Genomic DNA, 19,906 nt, shown 5'->3' with positions numbered 1-19,906 from the left:
AAAACCCACGAAGAGAAAAATAAACTCTTCTTCCTTTTAGGTGACAAAGTTAACAATTACGCCTTCACAGCATCACAATGTTGTTTTGTTGTTTTGTCCTTCACATTTTGCTGCAAGCCTAATTGCTTTCTTGCTGAGCGCTAGGTGCGATATCTAACACTGTCACATTTGGATGGTAAATACTTGTTTGAGGCTACACCCAGCAGGTTGATTACCTTAGCTCGGCACAGGACTGGAAACGGGGAAAATCGACCAACCAGGATTGGTAATAAACCTCACTGACGTGGTGATGGGTTTAATGGACATCTGAGATAACGCCAACATCCTAAAATGCTTCACGAATGGGTCTTCATGTCAAGCCAGTGTTACTTTTGCACGGATGATCCGAACGATGCTGAAGTGGTCCTGACCCTGCAGTGATGATGAAAATTGGTAGAAGATTAAAAAGCAGTTGAGTACGATCTGCGCCCACTGTGTTGAAATGCCATCGGCTGCTGTGAGTGAGAGCACAGAAGACTGAATCACCTCATAGTCAGAAAGCTTGCGCTAATGAGGGTGTATTAACACTGCACTGTTTAATAGCACAAATAGATCTGAGACCTTATTTCATTGTGCCAATGTAGTCACAGAGCTGTTGGCTGCTGAGTCATTTAGTTACACACAGCAATTATTAAATAGGAGTAAACTTCTTTTTATTAGATTATTTTGATGTACGTAATCACACAGTGGTGTTTTCATAAGGTATGGCTGCAACATGGCATTGTTCCACACAGAAGAAAAACATAAATAACACTAAATAAATAATAAATAATAAATAAATAAATGGTTAATGAGCCACACCTGCAGCTGCTGGGATGCTAGTAGACACTTTGGCTTCTCACCCTGTTACAATTGTACCAGAAATGAACAGTAGCGATCTACTGGAGCTCAAAGCCAAATCCAGTGAACCAGGAAATGGCAGCGAGATTCCTGCCATCATATAATTTTTCTAGATTGGTCAGCGAGCTGACAGGCTGAGACATAAGAGATGGGCTGGCCTACGACGTGCCCGACTGGGAAGCGTGTGTTTTCACACTCTGTGAAGTGTGAAAACACTTTTCTCCTCATGGAAACTCGTGTCATGGTGCCATGTTCATGAAGGCTCTAGTGTAGGTAAATGACATTGCATCAGCTGATGCTACAAAACATGGGCTTGACATTTTCCAGTCTGGTGGTTTGACAGCTCTACACGAGGGATAACTTTTCACCACCATTTTTCAACCACCTTCCAAGTTCTGTGCTGCGTTTCATTTTTTAAAATCATTGTATAACTGCATTTCCCTCCTGAACGTTCTGCACTTTTAAAGCCGAGACAGTTGTGGTTGTTTATAATGTACTGTACCAGATGTTGGATTAGAATAAAAATGCTTTTGTTCAATGTCATCAGAAGGAAAATGCTTATTTGTCACTGCATCGTACCGAGATGCTTGACTTAAACGAGTATAGCGACGCTCTGTTAAAGTCATTTTTCTCCTCCACTCGACCCCCGGAGAGAAACTTTCCTGTGTTTAAGCCCTGCACGTCTTCACCAGGGTAGAGCAACATTTTCCAACTTTTGACTCACAAAGTAGCCCTGCTTTTGGAAGTGATACCTGCACCATCTACATGCTAAAAAGCTTGGATTTCAAAAGAGCAACGAAGACATGCCTCAAGGCTTACAAGCCATGGAGTTAAAACCCTGGGGATCTAACACAGCCTGAAAAAGCAGATATGACTGACTGTGAGCGGCTGTGCACACATTTTAAACCCTCACTTTGGGCATAAAGCTGTGGTTATATGGCTATTCCAAAGCTTGGAGCTTGGTTTAATATTCATGAAGTGCTGAACAGAGTGAGATCTCTGTGCACTCAAGAGCCAAAAGATATATTGTTATTTGATGTGGTAAACAGAGCAGTGGAAAAGGAGCAGAGAGGCCGTTTACCACCCACATTGCCATTTTTTTTTTTTACAGTAGCAACAGATGACAGAAAGGGTTAAGGGGAAGAAGTGAATTTAATACTCAGGCAAGGTGGGAAGTAGCAAAAAAAAAAAAAAAACAGTGTAAAAAAGGAAATTACCACGATTTTAACATACAACATGGAGCAAATTAAGAAATTAATTAACCGTGGTCATGCAAAATAATGTAGTAATAGTCAACAAAATGTACATCTAATAATCTAAACATATCGTTAATGCAAGTTAATTTGTATAATAACACATGGATACTCATGGAGAATGGTAAAAACGTATGAATTTAGATGAAGAGCGTTTTAATTACTGTTTGTATGCTGTAAAATTTGTATCACTAGCTCTTTGCATGTATGTTATGTTTTACAGTTGTTACAAGTCAGATTTATTTGAATCTACTAAATAATACAACGATGTTTCTTTATTTCTTTATTTATTCATTGTCATGTTACCATTATTCATTACATTCTGTGCTCATTGTATCAATTTGCTGAGCAGGAGGAGCGTACCCGTGTGTTGTGCTTTCTAAAAGCAGCAGGTAAAAGAAGCAGCTGAATGTGTCAAAGAGAGCTCAATAAATAATGGATGGCAGCTTCAGTGGAAGCTGTTGGCTTTGAAATCAGGTCCCCTGGTTGAGTCACACTCCCAGTTCGCTCCCTTCATTTTACATTTACTGGGCCCCGTGTATAACCATCTTTTCTACACACGTATTTCATCTGGGGCACAGACTGTCTGAGGCAGTTAGTGCCAGGGAGGTGCTGAGCTCAGACCTACCAGGCAGGTGCTGTGTCCATCTTAGAGCCTCACGTCTGCACACATCAGCTTCAATTTCATCCTCGCTTCTCTCTGAGATCCTGGTCGACACCCACAAGGAGAGAGCAGACAGCAGCATCAGCCAGGAGGTAAAATAAACAGCTCTATGAGCCCCCTATGGACCAGGCGCACAGTGAAAACTGTAGTGTTTCTGAAAGCCCTCTAAGGTTAACTGATTTTCTTTTGTAGCTGAGGATATCTGTTGAGTTGAGTGAGTCTCAAATGTCTAAGCTACAGAACTAAAAACAAACAAACCAAACAAAAACTTCCAATGTAGAAGGCACCTTGGAATTGAAGATCCACAATTAAATGCATGCTGTGATACCCACAGGTCAGGCTCTTGCATAGATGGATCAAAGTTAGCAGGATAAATGGCTCCGTTGCCTTTGATAATAAATAATTACAACACACTCAAGCAAAAACACATGAATATCCAGGGTTCATACTAACTGGGAGGGGATTATACCTCTCTAAATGAAACCCAGATACACATACTGTACACAGTAGCCTGTTATAACACCATTTCTGCCACTTGTTTTATTCCTCAAACCCAGAGTCACTCCAAAGAGCTGCTTACTTCAACACTGCAGATTCTGTAAATGTTCACTCCAAGTTTATATTTGGTGTGATGCACCAAATACAAAGTGATGATTTCCATACCTATGACCAAACATGTGGACACTCACAGCAGGGTTAATAATCCTCTTACGCCCATGCAACCACTCATGATGAGAGACAGCAGCATATTGGCACTGACGCTGTGGATTTTGTCTCAGTCTCTGTAGACAATCTCCAGCTCAGCCCCCAAACTCCTGTATTGATAACAGAGGTCTTACTCTGCTACATTTACATTATTGGGCATTTTTACAGCTAGAGGCATCAATAGACTCCCATCCAACTCTCTGCAAATGAATAGATTGAACCTTGTCCAAATGCAATAAGCTCCTGACTTTTAACTTTTAATGCATTACCAACATAAAAAAATATTATAGATGATAGGAAACAACATTTTAAATATGCAATCCCTTTGAAGTATTAGCACACGGACCTGTAGTCATGCTTTGAAGCAGCCATTAGCTGCCTGCTTCAAATCATTTTTCCTTATAATAAATCATTTCAAACTAAACTCAAATCGCCACCGACGTCTCTGTGAGATCCCTCCGCCTAATTGGCTCTCGGTGTGAGCCGCTGCACCTGTCTGCGCGCTGCTTCTCCCTCCGCCGCATCGTCTCCTCCCGCAGAGCCGAGAGGAGCAGCAGCGCGTCTCCAGCTCCAGCTCCAGCTCCAGATTTATGTCTGTGGGGATACTTCATCCATGCTCTCCACCTAATGTGATCATTTCGTACGAGTGCTCGAAACACCGGCTGAAGCAATGGGAGCCTTTGGAGTGTTAATAGGGATTTTACAATACGCGGGACTTTACGTTCAACTTAACGCGGCTCTCAGCGAGGTGGATAATCACATCAGTGGAAACGGTAAGATGTCCAAGTCTGGCTGCTCCTTCCTAGTCTGCCAATAATAATAATAATAATAATAATAATAATAATAATAATAATAATAATAATAATAATAATAATAATAATAATAATAATAATTTAGTTTTCACTTTTGAAGAGGAGTGGATGGGTGCATATTATGCTTCATTAATGTGCTTTTATCTTTAATCCATATTAAAACAAACAAAGTTGGTGAACCATACGACAGATCACTTTGAATAACTTTTTATTGCTGCACATTCAGCATTCATAGCTCACATTCAGACTGATTGATAATTAATTTTCACATTAACCACATCTATGCCGTCCACGGTGGACGGAACCAGGCACATCTTTACGTTTATAGGAAAAAAAAAAACTTTATGAAAAACGGTGCATATCAACTGAATCAACAATTTCATTTTAGCTTCACATACAGTACACATAGGATCAGTAAACACTAAATTGTTGTCTGACCTGATTCTCCCATAACATCATCATAATTATGTTATTATCCTTGATTTACAAAAAAAACAAAACAAAAAACCAGTATTTATTTTGCATGTCATCTTTTTAAATGAACAAAGGGCTATGAGGCCAGATTTAAGGTAAGACATGTTGAATCAGTGGATGATAGTTTGTAAAATCAGGCACATCAGGGTGAACTATAACAAAGCATGAGGGTGCGTGTATGTTCTCATTTGTTTTCGAGACAAACGATAGGAGGGTCTCTGTGCTGTACTTTGCACTTTTTGTGGAGGTCGGGACGCCTTGTGGGAATCCTGTGAGTGAGTGAGGCTCTTTTATCATATTGTACATTCACAGCTGGGTGCCTCTCGGTGAAACAAAACTCTGGCTTACTACTGGCCCGTATACCTTCCTGCTGTCCTCTCACAGTAGCTGAATTATGTGCTGTACTGGTGGCTGATCTAGGATATTGAATTTGCAGAATTTGTTGTGTCCTACTAATGAGTCCAGCCTGTCAAACGGACAGACTTTGTGTTTTCTGTTTGGTTTTAGTGGCATCCAACATGTTGAATGATAACAAAAATAAAAATGTGGTAGTAGCAGCTGGAGTTTTTCCAACAGCAAAGCCTAGTGCACCTTTACACTGTGCTGCTTTGCTGCAAATGTACAAACGTTGTAGAGACGACAGTTTGATGCTGGAGGTGACTGCAATATCAAATGTGCTTTCTTTGAACCAAAACAACATATTCTAAGCTATTTTTTAATTGAATAAATCCAAATCAGCCATGACATCTGTTGTTGGTATCAGTGCCAGCTTTTTAAAAACATAATATTAATTATTATTTCTACCATTACTCTTATCTTCCTCCATATTCCAAACATAGATTTACTGTTATCTAATTAAACTGTGTGATAACTGCTTCATCACAGAGTTTCTCTAGCTGTCCCCTGAGCTCTCTCTGTTTAGTGAGTTAGCTTTAGCTCGATCACTATAAATGAGTGTGTGGCTTCCAAATGGATTGACTGTCTTGGACAGGTTAAGAAAAATCAATTAGTAGCAGTTTTCCCAAAGGAAGTTAATTAGAATTGGGTACAATCGTTGTGTTCACTCTCCTCCTGCGTCTCCGTCTAGCCGTAAAGCAGAAATGCCTCAGGATGTGGAGTCTTACCAAGAATCAAAATCCATCTGGAAAAAGAAATGTTCAGGTTTTTCAAACTTAAACAAAAGACAAACTAAAAGCCTGTTTTTTTTTTTTTTTTCCATGATTCAAACATCCACTGCACCAGAAAATGGAGCTGTGGTTTCCTTTATTGTGAAGTAATCCACAGGATTCAGCCTCTTTGATAAATTGACCGAGAAGAGGGGCGCTGAGCCGTTATGTTGAGCAGAGAGGCTGCATGCACTGTTCTGGAGAGTGCTTGTTAGATTCAGCCCTGACTCATTTGTTTTAGACAAGTGTCTCTGGCTGAGGAAGGTGGAGTCACCTGTGATGCAAAATTATATGTGTTACGTGAAGACAAACGACCAGGTTACATGGATTAGTGCCTTCACCGTGTTGTGTGCCACATATGTCAAGGTTTGACTCCCATCTGCCAAACAGACACGGAGATTGAGTGTTACCTGTGAAGAGTAGGAAATTGTGAGTGAGTGTTGTTTGTGCGTCTGTAGACAATGTACAACACAAAGTGACGAGTCAGTTCTGAACCCTTCATTCCCCCCTGCAAGCCCTTACAGTGCTAGCTCTCTTTGGCAGTCTTCATACTGTTATCCATCCTGAGTGTACCACTTTCACAGTGTGGGGGCGTGTACCAATTCATTAGGCTTCCAGAGCGTCAGGGATCCGCTGCCAGTCCTTAGTCCTGTTAATGAGGACGGCCAGCCCAGGCAGTTTGCATTGGCTTTCAATTTAATGGCGCTCTGGCTGTGTGACTGGGGGCAACAGATTGTAGAGTTAGGCTGTCACAGCGGAGGATGCTGGTGGAGGGTCGGGAAAGTGAAAGGCAGGTTTAAACAATGCTCAGTTGCAGGATGCAGGTGACAAGTGTAAATTTTCACATGTCGCGATCTGAAGTGACAGCTGCCTCTCTGTGTGATGTGGCGGTGTCTGGTGTGCACTCATGAAAACGTATCTGCTTGCTCCACTGATCCTTTTGTTAAATGAATAATAACATTGTATTTTATAAAGACACAAAAGTAAGAAAGTTGTTTTTCTAAAACTCCCAATTATATGGTATCTTTCGTTAAAATGGCAACTTTTGTTTATGATTTTATCCAAATAAAATACAGATAAAACACTCACATACAGTAGAAGGGACTTCAAAAAAGAATGATCAGGACAGCTTGTGATGCAACAACTGATTGTTTTTAATTTATGAATTACTTCTCCAATAATTGTGTGTTCAGGGAAATGTTAGAAAAGAGGAGGAAAAAACATATATTTTACTGTGTTTGCTTGTTTTATCTAAGCAACAGTATAAAACTGTGAAAAATATAAAGAACAATGAATAATGAAGATAGTTTTTTTGTCCATTTTGTTTCATTTTTATTAATGAAAATTTGTTCTGAACTCCCAGTGAATAAAAGATGATCATCAGGGAACTGTTTCAGAAATTCAGATTTCAGCTTCGTGTAGACTCTTATCTTTGCGTGTAGCACACTAAAGGGGGAAGCTACAACATTTTAACGACTTACACAGATAATTTTTTTCTCTTGGTGAGTTAGAGAATATGCTGTACAGGACACTTTTAATGAACTGCTGTGTATAAGCCCATCTACACATACAGTATTATGTATGACTGTACTTCAACTTACAGTGCTCCATCAGTCAATGTGCAGCTGCCTGAGCTTTAATTTCCAGTTTAGTTGTTTGCATCACTGCAGATTAGACTAAGAAGGTTGGTCACTGCTGAACTGAACTGTCCCATTTCATAAAAAGGAGCACAGTCGAACGTAAGAGTTCTCAAGGCAACAAAAGATAATGTTGTCTTTCATCCCTGGGGGGGTTGAGATGGAGTACAGTTTGCATTCTCAACAACACATGCTACTTCGTGTTGCCACACGGAGAAATCGCCTCTGAGTCTTGTGTCCCTAGAGGTATGAAAAATTCACTCTGCAGACCGGGAGTATCGACGGCAACAGGCAGACAGCTGCTTGCTTGATTACCAGCTCCATTCTTATTTCATTATTTTACCCTCCACCTTCAATGGAGGCTGAAGGTCTCTCAGCAAGTGATTATTTCCCCAAGGAGACTCCTGTCTGTTTGCCCCGCCACAGATTCTGAACCATATATAGTTTTATTGACTTTCTGGCAAATTCCCAGTCTGCTTATTTTGACTTATCAATATTATTGTGTTTTCCCCACTTGTGGCTATAGACTGTCACTTGTAGAATAACTGTGCTGTACAGAATATTTGCTGCAGGCATGCTATTAGATTAGTTTCACCTGTGACTGTAAGAGGTATATGAACACTATAAACACCCTATTATTAATGAGAATAAATCTACTTTTATTTATAAGGTGGCATTAATATTTATAAATATTCACTAACGAAACACAACGTCTTCCTGTACTGTAGCTCAAGATCAAAATCCAGTTAAATCATCTGCAGCAGGTTACTTTATTACTCGAGCTTCTCCTTGTTTCATCTGTCATTTATCAAATTAGTGAAATTCCTTTTTCCACAGGTCCATGGGCTATTTACATTCACCTTGGTGAAATGTACAATATTAGCTGGATTTGTGAGTTAGTATTTACTGTGTTTGTTTTTTTCTTATTCTCCATTAATAATATAATATCTACTAATGTGAGGTGTTGAGTTAAAAAAACAGATTTTACTCGGCACCCTTATATGTTGACATGTTTTGAGGTAAAAAATATTTGCACTTCTCTTAGAAAGTGATTTCCATACTCATGCAGGACCTATTCATGGCTAAAAACCATCACTGACAAACTCCCTTACTTTATGCATGGTACTGATGTATTGAATATATATATAATATATTCTTCGATCTATATATTTATTTATTTATTAGCTGTCACAACAAACTCTGTAATGTAGCATGATGCATCAGCCAGGCTGTTGGGTTCAAACATCCAACACGTTGTTGACTCTTTTCTTTTAATGTGAAGACTATGACTTAATTATAAGAAAACATAGAATAGCCTAAGCCTCGCGCTTTAATAGGGTGACAGAGAAAAACAGAAGCTTGCAGGGCTTGTGACAGACTTACCCTGCAAGCCTCTTTGACTTTCTGTCTTGTGCTCACACACAAGTACACACACATGGACAAGCAAAGATATGGGTGTCACACTTGCTCCTCATCCATGCTAATAAGGCCTTTGTAATTTAGTCGTCCTCAAACAGCTCAAGCTCCCTCTAAAGCAGGGAGGCAGCGGGAGAGAGAGGATCAATGGATTGACCTCACACTGGCACTCAGGCTGGATTTATCCCTCTCATTTTGTCGGAGACCTGAAGTGAGAAAATATTTAAGAGTGGTCTCTTTTGTGCTTGGGTGTAGCGTGCACATGCATTTGTTTATATATTTATTCCTTCACCACATTGCTTTCTTTTATTATTTTCTCCCCTTTTCATTTTTAATGAGTCTTTGGTGGATAGCGAGCAGCAGCCGGTGTGTTCTGGTGGCCTCACTTCTATCATTGCCTTCTGAGTAATACGGTGAAAAATGTCCAGGAGGAGCATTTTAAAAATGCATATACTGTACTTGCATCTTCAAACAAGGGTCCTCTTTCTCTACTGGCAGACAGTTCTGACAGTGCTGCCTTTACTTAGAAAAGACTAAGCTAAGCAAACTCATTCTGAGCCATATCTGCCCATATATAACATTACAGAGGAGACATGTCAGTGTAGTTGAGAATACTGTGGAAGTCAATATTCACTTCACAAATACATGTTCTCTCACTTCTCTCTGTTTTCCAGTTTGGCGTCATGAAAATTTACCAGTAGATTCAGCTTTCGTGTTGACTTAGTGTTCTACCAAGGTTATGGGATTGATTTCTGGTGATGCTACTGTGATTAAAGTCAGAAAACAGGATGTGTAGGCTTTACAGGACCAAATATTGGCTCAACACAAGTTGTGTTTCACAGGCTGGTGAAGAACCTGTGCTGATTTGGTAATCACAAAGGTAGAGAGAGAGGACAGTAGAATTTATGGATTATGGAATAAAAGTTAAAGGAATAATAGTGAAAAAAGGTTAATAATGGATGCAGCTTTAGTTTCTTGGTTTAAGCAAGAAGAAGCATTTAATATACAGCTTATGTGTTAAAAAGGCAGATCTACGGTACATTGACATCATATTATATTTGATAAATAAAACAATAAAAGCAGATCTACTTCTATACACTAGCTGCTCTATAAAACAATTACATTTTAAAGCCCCAGCCTCAAAATCTGATATCTCGATTCTCCATTTGTGAGTAAAAACCCTCAGCATGAGTGACGCAGTGAAGACAAAAACTCTCGTCTATGTTTAGCACAGAAGCATTTGAGCTCTTTCACAGACCATGTCCGTTAGTTAAAAGAAAAAATGATGTAAGCATATTGTAATTACATTTACAAGTAGAGGGACTGGCTGGCCATAATGTTATTACAGACTTGTCAGAAATTAAAATTAGCAAGAAGAGTGATTTGTGGTTTGATTGCGTATTTGTTTTTGTACATTGTTAACAATGCAGATGACTTGGGAGACTTTGTGTATGTGCACACTGGTATTATACATGATGATATTACCTGGAGATGCAGCTCAAGACAAGAGACATGCAGACAAGACCAAGTTGGGCAAATGTGAAAATACAAGTAACCAGGAGTGTCTTAGCGTTTTGTCACTTTTTTAACTTGTTGTGTTTTGATTACTTTACCGTGTCAGTTTAGATAAATGCTATTTCCTCTTGCACAGTCACACATTTGCTTTGGGACACCGGACATATTTCTATTTATTTGTGTATGCAAAAATGTAAAATGTGTGAACATGTTCATGGAAACACACACGACTCCAAAAGGTTTTCAGAGCCACACTAATAACTTTTTAGAGATGATTACTTGTATTACATCTGCAGATTTATGCATAACTGGAACATTTAATCTTGTTATCCCCGTGTGGTGTGCCTTTCTCTTTTACATACTTTATCCAATACTCTTTTTTACGAGGTCTAATTAGAGTATCACAGAAATTAAATTGAATCTCTCTGTTCTTTTTGATCTGTTGGGGAGAAGAGCTTTGACTTTGTCTTTAGATCTTTGGTTGTGTGGTTGGAAAACACTAATTTGTTAGTGAGGGAAAAAAACGTGTTGCAGGATGATAACCAGAGAGGCTCTTTTCACAAAGCCTACGATTATCATTTATTTGTGACATAAAATGGTGCATATTACACTTGTTAACATCCATTTAATCACCCAGCTGAGTTAGACGTAGTTAGATACTGTATATAGGCGTGTATGCTGAATACAAGGCATAGGACACCACACACAGTGAGACACACACACACACACACACACACACACACATAACGTACGTCTCTGAGGATCCTGAACACCTGCCAGCGCCAGTGGGCAAGGCTCCAGGAGATGTACTGAGGTACTTTGAGAGTGTTGGAAGCATCTTTTTATACCAGACACCAGAGAGCCAACAGACACAGACTGCACACTCAGCAAGAGAGGCAGAAAGAAGGTGGAGATAGTAAGGAGGGGAACTGAATTAAAGGAGCAAGGTGAGGTTATAGAAGAAGCTTGAGTGAAAAAAAAAAAGTGATAGAAGGGCCGTCTAAAAAGTGGAAAGCAAGAATCAAAGCGCGGTGGCAGATGGCGAGACAGCAGAGTGAAAGTGCAGTGTGTTCTCAACAAGGAGATGGGCCGATTTGTGGGAGATGATACAGAGCTGGGGAGAAGCAGAGGAGGGGAAAATGAAAGGTTTTAAACAAGAGAAAAACTGAAGAAAAGTGTGTTGCACAATTGGCTGGCTGGGAAATGGGAAAGTGCAGGAATTACCTTGCAGTTATAAGGCTGTCCTGCTGTAGCTCAAGACTCCTTAGTGTATTTGAGGACTCCCAGTGCAGCTCTCTCCTTGATTTGACTTTGACTTCACACACGGGTTTCAAATAGCTGTGGAGACTCAGCTGGAGTCACTCTTTCTTCTTCACTTCACTTCATACTCATACTTTGGTTGTAAGTTGTTGAAAATGACACTTTGATATATATTTTAAAAGACATGAAAGTTAATATTTGCAACATCTAAACAATGACACACTAAAATAGCGTGGTGGAGTCTCTCAGACGAAATCAATCAGATTTCATGGCAGGTCAAGAACGTATAGTCTTCTGCAATGTTCTCATACAGTTTAACAGAACTTGTTTATTTATGTTCCTTCTGACAAAGCGTGAAGCCCAGACAACTTCATTTATTAACAAAGCCACTAGCTAATAACTCATCTCTTCCACTGTATCGACCCGAGTGCGTCCCACATTTTTCGTCTGCGGGAACGCTTCCTGTTCAGAGTGACACATCGTGCAGTCTGTGCGATGCCGCTTGCTGTTAATACTGCATGTTGAGGACAGGAAAAGTGCGAGAAAACTCAATGACTGAAACTCTGTTGTTCTGCTCATATATTTGATGCTCTGTGAAGTTCTTTACTATTCCAGGCTTCAGCTCTGGCAGCATATGCTCAAAATACATTGCTACAAGACATGAAAGGGTTTTTGTGACATCCTCTGTGCACTTTATCAGGCATCTGACAGAATGAGGAAACAATCAGAGGTAAAAAAGACAATAAAAATGATATAAATATGTATTTTTTTAAAGTTTTCTTTTGATATTCTGATGTTTTAAACTTTATTTTAGGTTACTACTGTTATGGAAAGAGGAATCTGACACTGTATGTCTTTCAGTTGATTGGCAATCAGTTGATTCGGTCTTACTGTGTGTTAATCAAGAGATAATTGACTTTAAAAATAAAGCAAAGATTACAGCACACACTGTGAACATGGTTCCAAGAGAGCTGCAACTGTGAGCTTCCCTTGCTATGTTATTTCCAATGTTACAGGCCCAGTTAGATTGCAGTTTTATTTTAGGAACTTTATAATAATCATCACACCTTCCCCTGGGATGCTATTTCTGTATTTCTTCCACGGTTCACGTTAGATTGCTTTGTTAAACTGAAAGATTTTCCTGTCATCAGGAAAGACATGCATCATCAGATGCCAGCTGTGATTTCAGTCTACAATTGCGTTGAAGGAGTAGTTAGTGCTACAGGAAATTGTCCCAGTAATTGTGTCCCACTGTGCAGCAGAATCACAGGGAATCTGTGTGTCTCTGATTGTGTCTTCTGCTTTTTTTTTTCTTTTTTTTTTTACCCACAAAAACATTTCTTTGTTGTTGTGTTTTTCTGTGGTGACATCTGTCACACTATCCAATAATATTTTTATAGTTAGAAACTGTCAGGCATATCTGTAAAATGACAGTTTTCCATGGTGTTGTCATCCCGCAGGATTTTACGGCAGCACACTTTATAGCTGGAGAATCAAACAGGAAATCCCTCCGAAATACCTCCACTGATTTGTGCCAGCAGATGATTAAATTCAGTTCAATTAAAAATTCGATCTTAATCTTTGTCATATGCAGAAATAAATTGGACATTTGCTTATAGGGAAGATAATAAATGGAAAGGTGGAAAAATGTACGGGATGTTCCCGTACACTGCTTAAAAAATATATTACATTGCTTTCAAAATATATAAAAGTGGACGAACTGAGATGTGCGTTTGCTAGTTTTGCTCATTTAAGACGTGATTTAAACTCGAAGCTGATGCACGTTGACTACGAGATGCTCATAAACGATTGTGGTCACAGATTCATTTCCTGCAGCAACAGGCAGACAGAAGTAACTGGATATCTTTAGAGTTGTCTAATATCTGTGCAATCTGCAAAATATGCTTGCTTTTCACTCATAGGCAGCTCTCTAGTTTTCATGATGATTAACCCTTTTACACAACAAGTAAAGTTATCAGAGCATTTGCTGCAAAACATCCGTCCGATCATTTAATCATCTGAAACAAATGATGGTATATAATCTATCTAGAGACACTAGCACAGAGACACATAGCCGTTACTGTGGAGGGATCTGGAGGCTCTGTTGTGCTGTGGGCGAAGAGTCACTGCAAGTCAGTACAGTTGTTCTGAGTCATCACCTTTATCCTGAAACATTTCTATCCTGATCGACGCAGCTTCTTCCAAGATGACAAGCCGAATGGTACGGAAATGATGGGAATTGCAGCAAATGTTATGACCTTCACCGTTACCCAATATTTTGGGTAACGGTGAAGGTCAGAACAGATTCAATGTGCCTCAGCAATGATTCTACAAGTCTTTGAAATGCTACTGGAGAGATGAATCACCAAGGAACAATGATCCACTGTATTATGTTTGTATTTTTTAGCATGTTCTCATCTCACGTGTTTTATTTCTGTAACATGAGAATTTGCATATTGGAGGCCAGCTAGACAGAAAAGTAGAGGGAGCAGTGATTCTCGAGTGGATAGAGACCTGCTGTCTGATTGATTACAGAACTTCATGTTGCCATGACAAAAGTTTGCTCGCTCTCATTACATAATCAGGAAAATAGATTTCTAAATAAACCTCTGGAGACATTTCATTTTGAGTCTAGGTTTCGCCCTCCTGCTTATCTCTCAGCTGAAGAATTAAACATACACGTTTCACTGTGACTTTCAATAGATTAGTTCCTTTTTTGTAAATACATTCATTTGTTGCCTGTGTTGGTCTTTACTTTAGTCTTTGAGTATCACTTTTCAACAGAGCCAGCACTAAACTGCAGTGGTTAAAAGGGAAAATTACCCATAATATTATAAGGCAATGTGAGCCACAATACCACACTGTCATTAGATTTTATAGGGTGTCCCCAAGGGGATCAATGAAATATGTCATTACTATTAATATGTTGGTTATTGAGATGATACTCATGTTGACTGTAAAGTGTAGGACAACCCAGTTCTGCAATATGCTTATGCTATTACCAGACTAATATCTTAACTAGTTTGACATGAAATCTGCTTTAACTAGTGAAATTCCCAGCTTTCTTTTTTGTGTTTAGTGCTATTTAGTGCTAACGTGTTTTGTTTTTAAGTTAGGTAGACAACAGTGAGTCAGTATCCTCTGACTAAGATACCGGCTTCAGTGGACTGATGTCTCTGGGTGTCGTGGAAATGTTGTGCCTTTTTTAAATGTTGGTCTGCATACCTTTTCCATATGTCCTTCCCTTATTAGCAAACCTTTCTAAAGGTCTTATTCCTTTCTTATCACAGTGTGTGGACAGGAATAACAGATTGTGTCCCTCTACTTTTCACCTCCTTTCTCCGCCTTTCCTATCAATTTCCTCACTTTTCCATCTTCCCTTCGCTCTTTCTTCACACTTCATTCGCCTCAGTCCACCTCTGCCCTTGTCCTTCTTTTGTCTTTTTTCCTCTCGTCCTCTTCTTCTACTGTTCTTGGCCCCTGTGCGCCTTCATCCCCACACCATGTCTCCTCCTGACAAATGAGGCCACTGCCTAGCCACAAGCACCAGTGCATCAAGGGCAGTGCTCCTGAGGGCCCAGTCAGTTAAATGACACTAAAGCCCTCTCCTCGTCTTTTTCCTTTCATCTATGTGGTCATTCCTGAGTCAGCAGATTGGTGTAGAGCTACTGTGTCTTGTTAAAACAGAATTCATACCGTTGGTTCATTTGTATTTATATCAAAAACCAGCGTTGCTATTTGGTATAGCAACGCTTGGGATATTGACACCAAGATACCTCAGCCCACATATGTCCCACATACAGCAACACTCCCTGATGCTGCTTTCACACCGCAGAAAGTCTGGCTGTCAACCAGCACTGGAGGATAATACCCAGAATTGGCCCAGATGTCAAAGTGCTGTACAGTATGTGGGGAAAATTGAGGCTGAGGCACTGACCACACATTGACCCCAAAGCTTTAACACAGGGTTATTTTATATCTTTATATTAATAGTGGATCAGATGCAAAAAAGCTATCATCATATCAAGTTTCTAATTTGATCCAGTTTAATGTAGTTATTCTCTTAAGCACTTCATAAAGACATGTATTTATCAGTACACATATTAAAAGGGTCGTCAGTTAATCTTTTCCCTCTTTCCTGAGCTACATTTCGGACAATGTGCTGTGAGGCTGAATTATTGATCATTGATGATCTCTGTGTAGGTGGCTGGTCTTACTGTATGTCCGTGGGATGGAAGTGTAATGACACTTCATTTATATTAAACTCAATCTACTGCAATATCTCCATCAGTAGGATAATATTATATTGATTGGCTGTTTTATATATTATATTATCTTTAAATTTATCTCAAAACAAAGTTGAAATATAATTCAGAAAAAAAATATAACACTTTTCAGTGTTAATGTTTCTGTCATTTTGGAAATGATCTAACCCCACTATTTTCCTTTTGTTTCTCTATTGCAGCTCTTTTTACAGAGGTGCCGCATGACATCACCACACGGAGCGGTGAGGATGTGGAGATGGCTTGTTCCTTCCGTGGGGCAGGCTCTCCCTCATACTCGCTGGAGATCCAGTGGTGGTACATCAAGGACCACAGAAACTGGCAAGAGAAGCCTGCTCAGCTCGCTAATAATGTAACTGTTTTTAATTGAGTGTTTTAGTGCATGTTTTCCCAGCCATGGGTATTCATATCCCAATGGATTCTGTACAGAGGAAACTCTTAAAAAACTTAAAGTCAATCTTGTGTTTAGGGGGGAAACAAGCAGCAAAGAGGGTTACAAGTGGATGTGATGCTACTCTTCAGTAAATTTAATGGGAAAAACGTTTAATATATAATGTAGCTTAGTGTAATAAATCAATTGTTCATACAGCTATAGTGCTACAAAATCTAAACAGTGATAATTCAATAGTGTAACCCTATTTATTAAAAAAATATTGATTGCTGAGTCGTCTCCATTATCACTATGCCCTGTAATAATATTTTCTTTTTAACTAATAGTATTAAATAATGTCAAGTTTATAACCCATTCACAAGAATCTGAAATTGGAGCATAGGTGGTGCTTCATGTGAGCGCTGCAGATGTAAGAAAGAAACCACTTTATTATTGTACTATATGAAAAGTATGTGTGGTTCTAAGTTTTACTCTTTTGATATGCGTGTAAAATGTCTCACAAATCATTTAGTTCAGTGTTTCTTCCCATTTGTAAGTAACTGGCTCTGGTTATATGTGATCAGGCAACAACCCAGACAGACCAATTTTTTTCTGTTTGTCTCCCATGAACGGTAAATTTTGTGGTTCCCGGTAAAGAAACAGGACAAAGTGATAACGGTGACAACTCAGCAATCAATATTCTTTGATAAATAGGATAGAATAAACTAAACTGAAGTATGCTAAACTAAGTACAGTTATTTTCCCTTCAGTTTCATGTTTTTTGCTTCTCAGGTACTTTAACAGAACTGCATGGACAGAACCCAAAGCTTACTGTATATCAGGCAGAGGGAGCTGCAATATTAACCAAGGCAGAAACCCTCTGGCATGGAAACAAAGGGATAATTGCTGATTAGCATTTGCCAGCACTGGGGGAACAGGTTGACTCTCCCCCATCTTGGGAGAACTCAAGCTCCCCTGTTGAGCCTCTAGACACTATAATTGGCTCCGCGAAAGAAATAGATTTTCAAAATCTCTGTCTGCTGCATGCATAATTCATACTGTACCTATGCCCAAAAGAATACCTCTGTGGCTCTGCATTCGCATTCACGTACACACGGGCTTATGTGTCTGGTCCTGTAGAACTGTCCAAACACGGATATTTAAACATAGATATGTAGAATAAGCGTGCATGTATTACATACAGCTCAGCAACCCAAGGTAGCTGCTGAAAATATCATCGTCATTAACTGTACTAATTTGTTGCTATCAGAAATCATTTAGACTTTTGTGCTGCTTTTCCTGCTAATACATTGTTCATATTTCTCTGCAGGTCTTACCCCTGAGGGAGACATCCAAAGATGCCACCAAAATTAGCGTGAGTCTGATCTTGCATCAGCAAATAAAGTCAAAATTAAAGACAACAAACCGACTTCAGTAATATTGTGAAATTGATTCATGAGAAATGGAAGCTGGTTGATATTAATTAGAGCTTTATTTATATCCACCGTGTGACTTTCTGTAAGAATACATGACTGTTTAACTCCACTAGGTGGTAAAAGTGGCGGGAAGCAACATCTCCCACAAGCTCCGCCTCTCCAGCGTCAAGCCATCAGACGAGGGCACGTACGAGTGTCGCGTCATCGACTTCAGCGGTACCGTGGCGCAGCACCACCGCGTTTGGGCCTACCTCCAGGTGGAGCCAGAGAGGAGTCAGCAGCTGGATGACGTCCAGCCGCAGGAGCCAGGACACCGATTGCAGAGGAACCCTCACCACGAGACAGAGGGCAGGGAACTGAAGAAGAGATCGGCTGACAGCACCACTGACTGCAATGAGAGCTGTGTGCCTTAGAGCGGCTCGTCTGCTTGTCTGTCTGCATGTTCATGACTTATGTCTGATGACGGACGGTCATCAACGAAAACATCGAATCAGAGCTGAAGCTCTAATTGTAACTGGACCCTTTTGTTTTTAACTGTTTACTTGAATATTGTTGTTTGGATGCCAATGCTGTTGATTGGCAAAACAGGGCATGATCTTATTGAAAGTAGATATGATTATGTTCCTCCTGTTGCTTTGTTGTTTGTCTGTGCTTTTTCCTACTGCGTTAAGTTTATGTTAACATGTAAGACGGTAAGGAGGAACTTTTTTCCTTGTTCTTTTGTCTGATGACACCCAGAATGTTTCTTCACAAAGGTACAATAAATGAGAGTCAAGTAACAAATAATAAAGTACTATTATAAATAAGTACAGGTTAATGCATAGACACAGAACAGACCCTTTCCTTTTTCAGGGTATCAGTTCTGTCTGTTTACTAAAATGTTTGTCAAAAGCTGGAGTATTTCAGTCTGAATGCGCTCCAGGGAATAAAGGATAAATTGAGCTTTTTTTTATTAATCTGAAAATATAAACTTCATTTATGTAACCTTTATTAAAATACTTTAACAGCAAGTCAGTAATAAGCTTATTATGCCTCGACTAGAGTGTTTAGCAAAGTAGACATGTATGCCTTCATCACATGAAAATAATCTATAATCTATGTTCGCACTAGACTTTTACCGTTACCCCGTGCTATCTAAGAAAACAAGTCAGTCGCGCCAAACTTTTATCTTATCTGACTTTTTGTGTACACTTTTTCCACGTCTGTCATCTCTCCATCTCATTTTGCTGTTGAATGTACTGTTTGGTATCTGTTGTGTTAAATACAATCATTTGAAGTGACTTTGCCCCCTTTTTTTTTTCTTTTTTTTTTGTGATGTGTGTGTGCGTTTTGTTTCTGTACTTCAAAAAGTAATATTTCAATGAATTTGCAGGCATTTAAAGGTGTCCATGGTGATAGGTGATGAAACGGACATCAGTGTGAATGTTTCAAGTAAAACGTGCTGTGCAAGGGACGACGGGACACATTTTCTGCGTCCCTACCAAAAGCAAGTTAAAAGCAGAAATAGTGTTTCATCTGCGGGTCAGTACGAGTAATTGTCTTTTTCCATACAACTCCAACTTTAAACAGTTGGACATACTTTTTGTGTTGTTCATAGTTATGTTGAGTTGAACTGCTGTGTGTTGCTGCCAGCTGCTGTTCAACACAAACCTTACATCCTGCAGCCGTCTTCTCAACACCTGAAATAACACTTTCTCAACAGCAGAGAGCAGCACCTCCCTTAATCTTTGAAATACATTGAATACAGGGACACTTGTATGTATCCAATCACAGTGATGGGGGGAAAATATACATACATACATATGTGTTACAGGAAGATGTCCAGGTGTTTTAGAAGAGTAGAAGTGCAGTTAAGCTCAGTTAAATTCTAATTAGAATAACCTTTAACGTACAGATAACTAAAAATGTGTTTGTCTTCAGTACATCAGTGGCAGTCAGGAGAGTGCACATCTGTGCTCACTTGGAGGCATGACAGTCCCAGGAACTGCTTGTAAAACAGTAGAGGTGCCTGAGGCATTGCAGAGAGCCACAATAGA

The 19,906-nt window shown here is 39.5% G+C and overlaps 1 protein-coding gene across 1 annotated transcript; it reads left to right on the top strand.

The window, feature by feature from the left end:
• Nucleotides 1-4,054: 4,054 nt before the first annotated feature.
• vstm2l (V-set and transmembrane domain containing 2 like) lies at nt 4,055-19,882 on the top strand. Its single transcript, XM_026347131.1, has 4 exons — nt 4,055-4,274; nt 16,247-16,416; nt 17,765-17,809; nt 17,984-19,882. Exons 1-4 carry the CDS (start codon nt 4,172-4,174, stop codon nt 18,281-18,283), a joined length of 618 nt encoding a protein of 205 aa, XP_026202916.1. The 5' UTR covers nt 4,055-4,171; the 3' UTR covers nt 18,284-19,882.
• Nucleotides 19,883-19,906: the final 24 nt, after the last annotated feature.

The sequence above is a fragment of the Anabas testudineus genome, chromosome 5, assembly GCF_900324465.2.
Source record: "Anabas testudineus chromosome 5, fAnaTes1.2, whole genome shotgun sequence".
NCBI lineage: Eukaryota > Metazoa > Chordata > Actinopteri > Anabantiformes > Anabantidae > Anabas > Anabas testudineus.
The sequence above is the reverse complement of the archived record's forward strand: the minus strand, read 5'-3'. Positions and strand labels throughout refer to the sequence as shown.

Excerpts from the sequence above, each read along its gene's own strand:
- vstm2l (XM_026347131.1), top strand. The coding sequence starts at position 4,172 with ATGGGAGCCTTTGGAGTGTTAATAGGGATTTTACAATACGCGGGACTT. Across the intron at positions 4,275-16,246 it reads TAATCACATCAGTGGAAACG|CTCTTTTTACAGAGGTGCCG; the intron begins GTAAGATGTCCA and ends TCTCTATTGCAG. Across the intron at positions 17,810-17,983 it reads AAGATGCCACCAAAATTAGC|GTGGTAAAAGTGGCGGGAAG; the intron begins GTGAGTCTGATC and ends TAACTCCACTAG.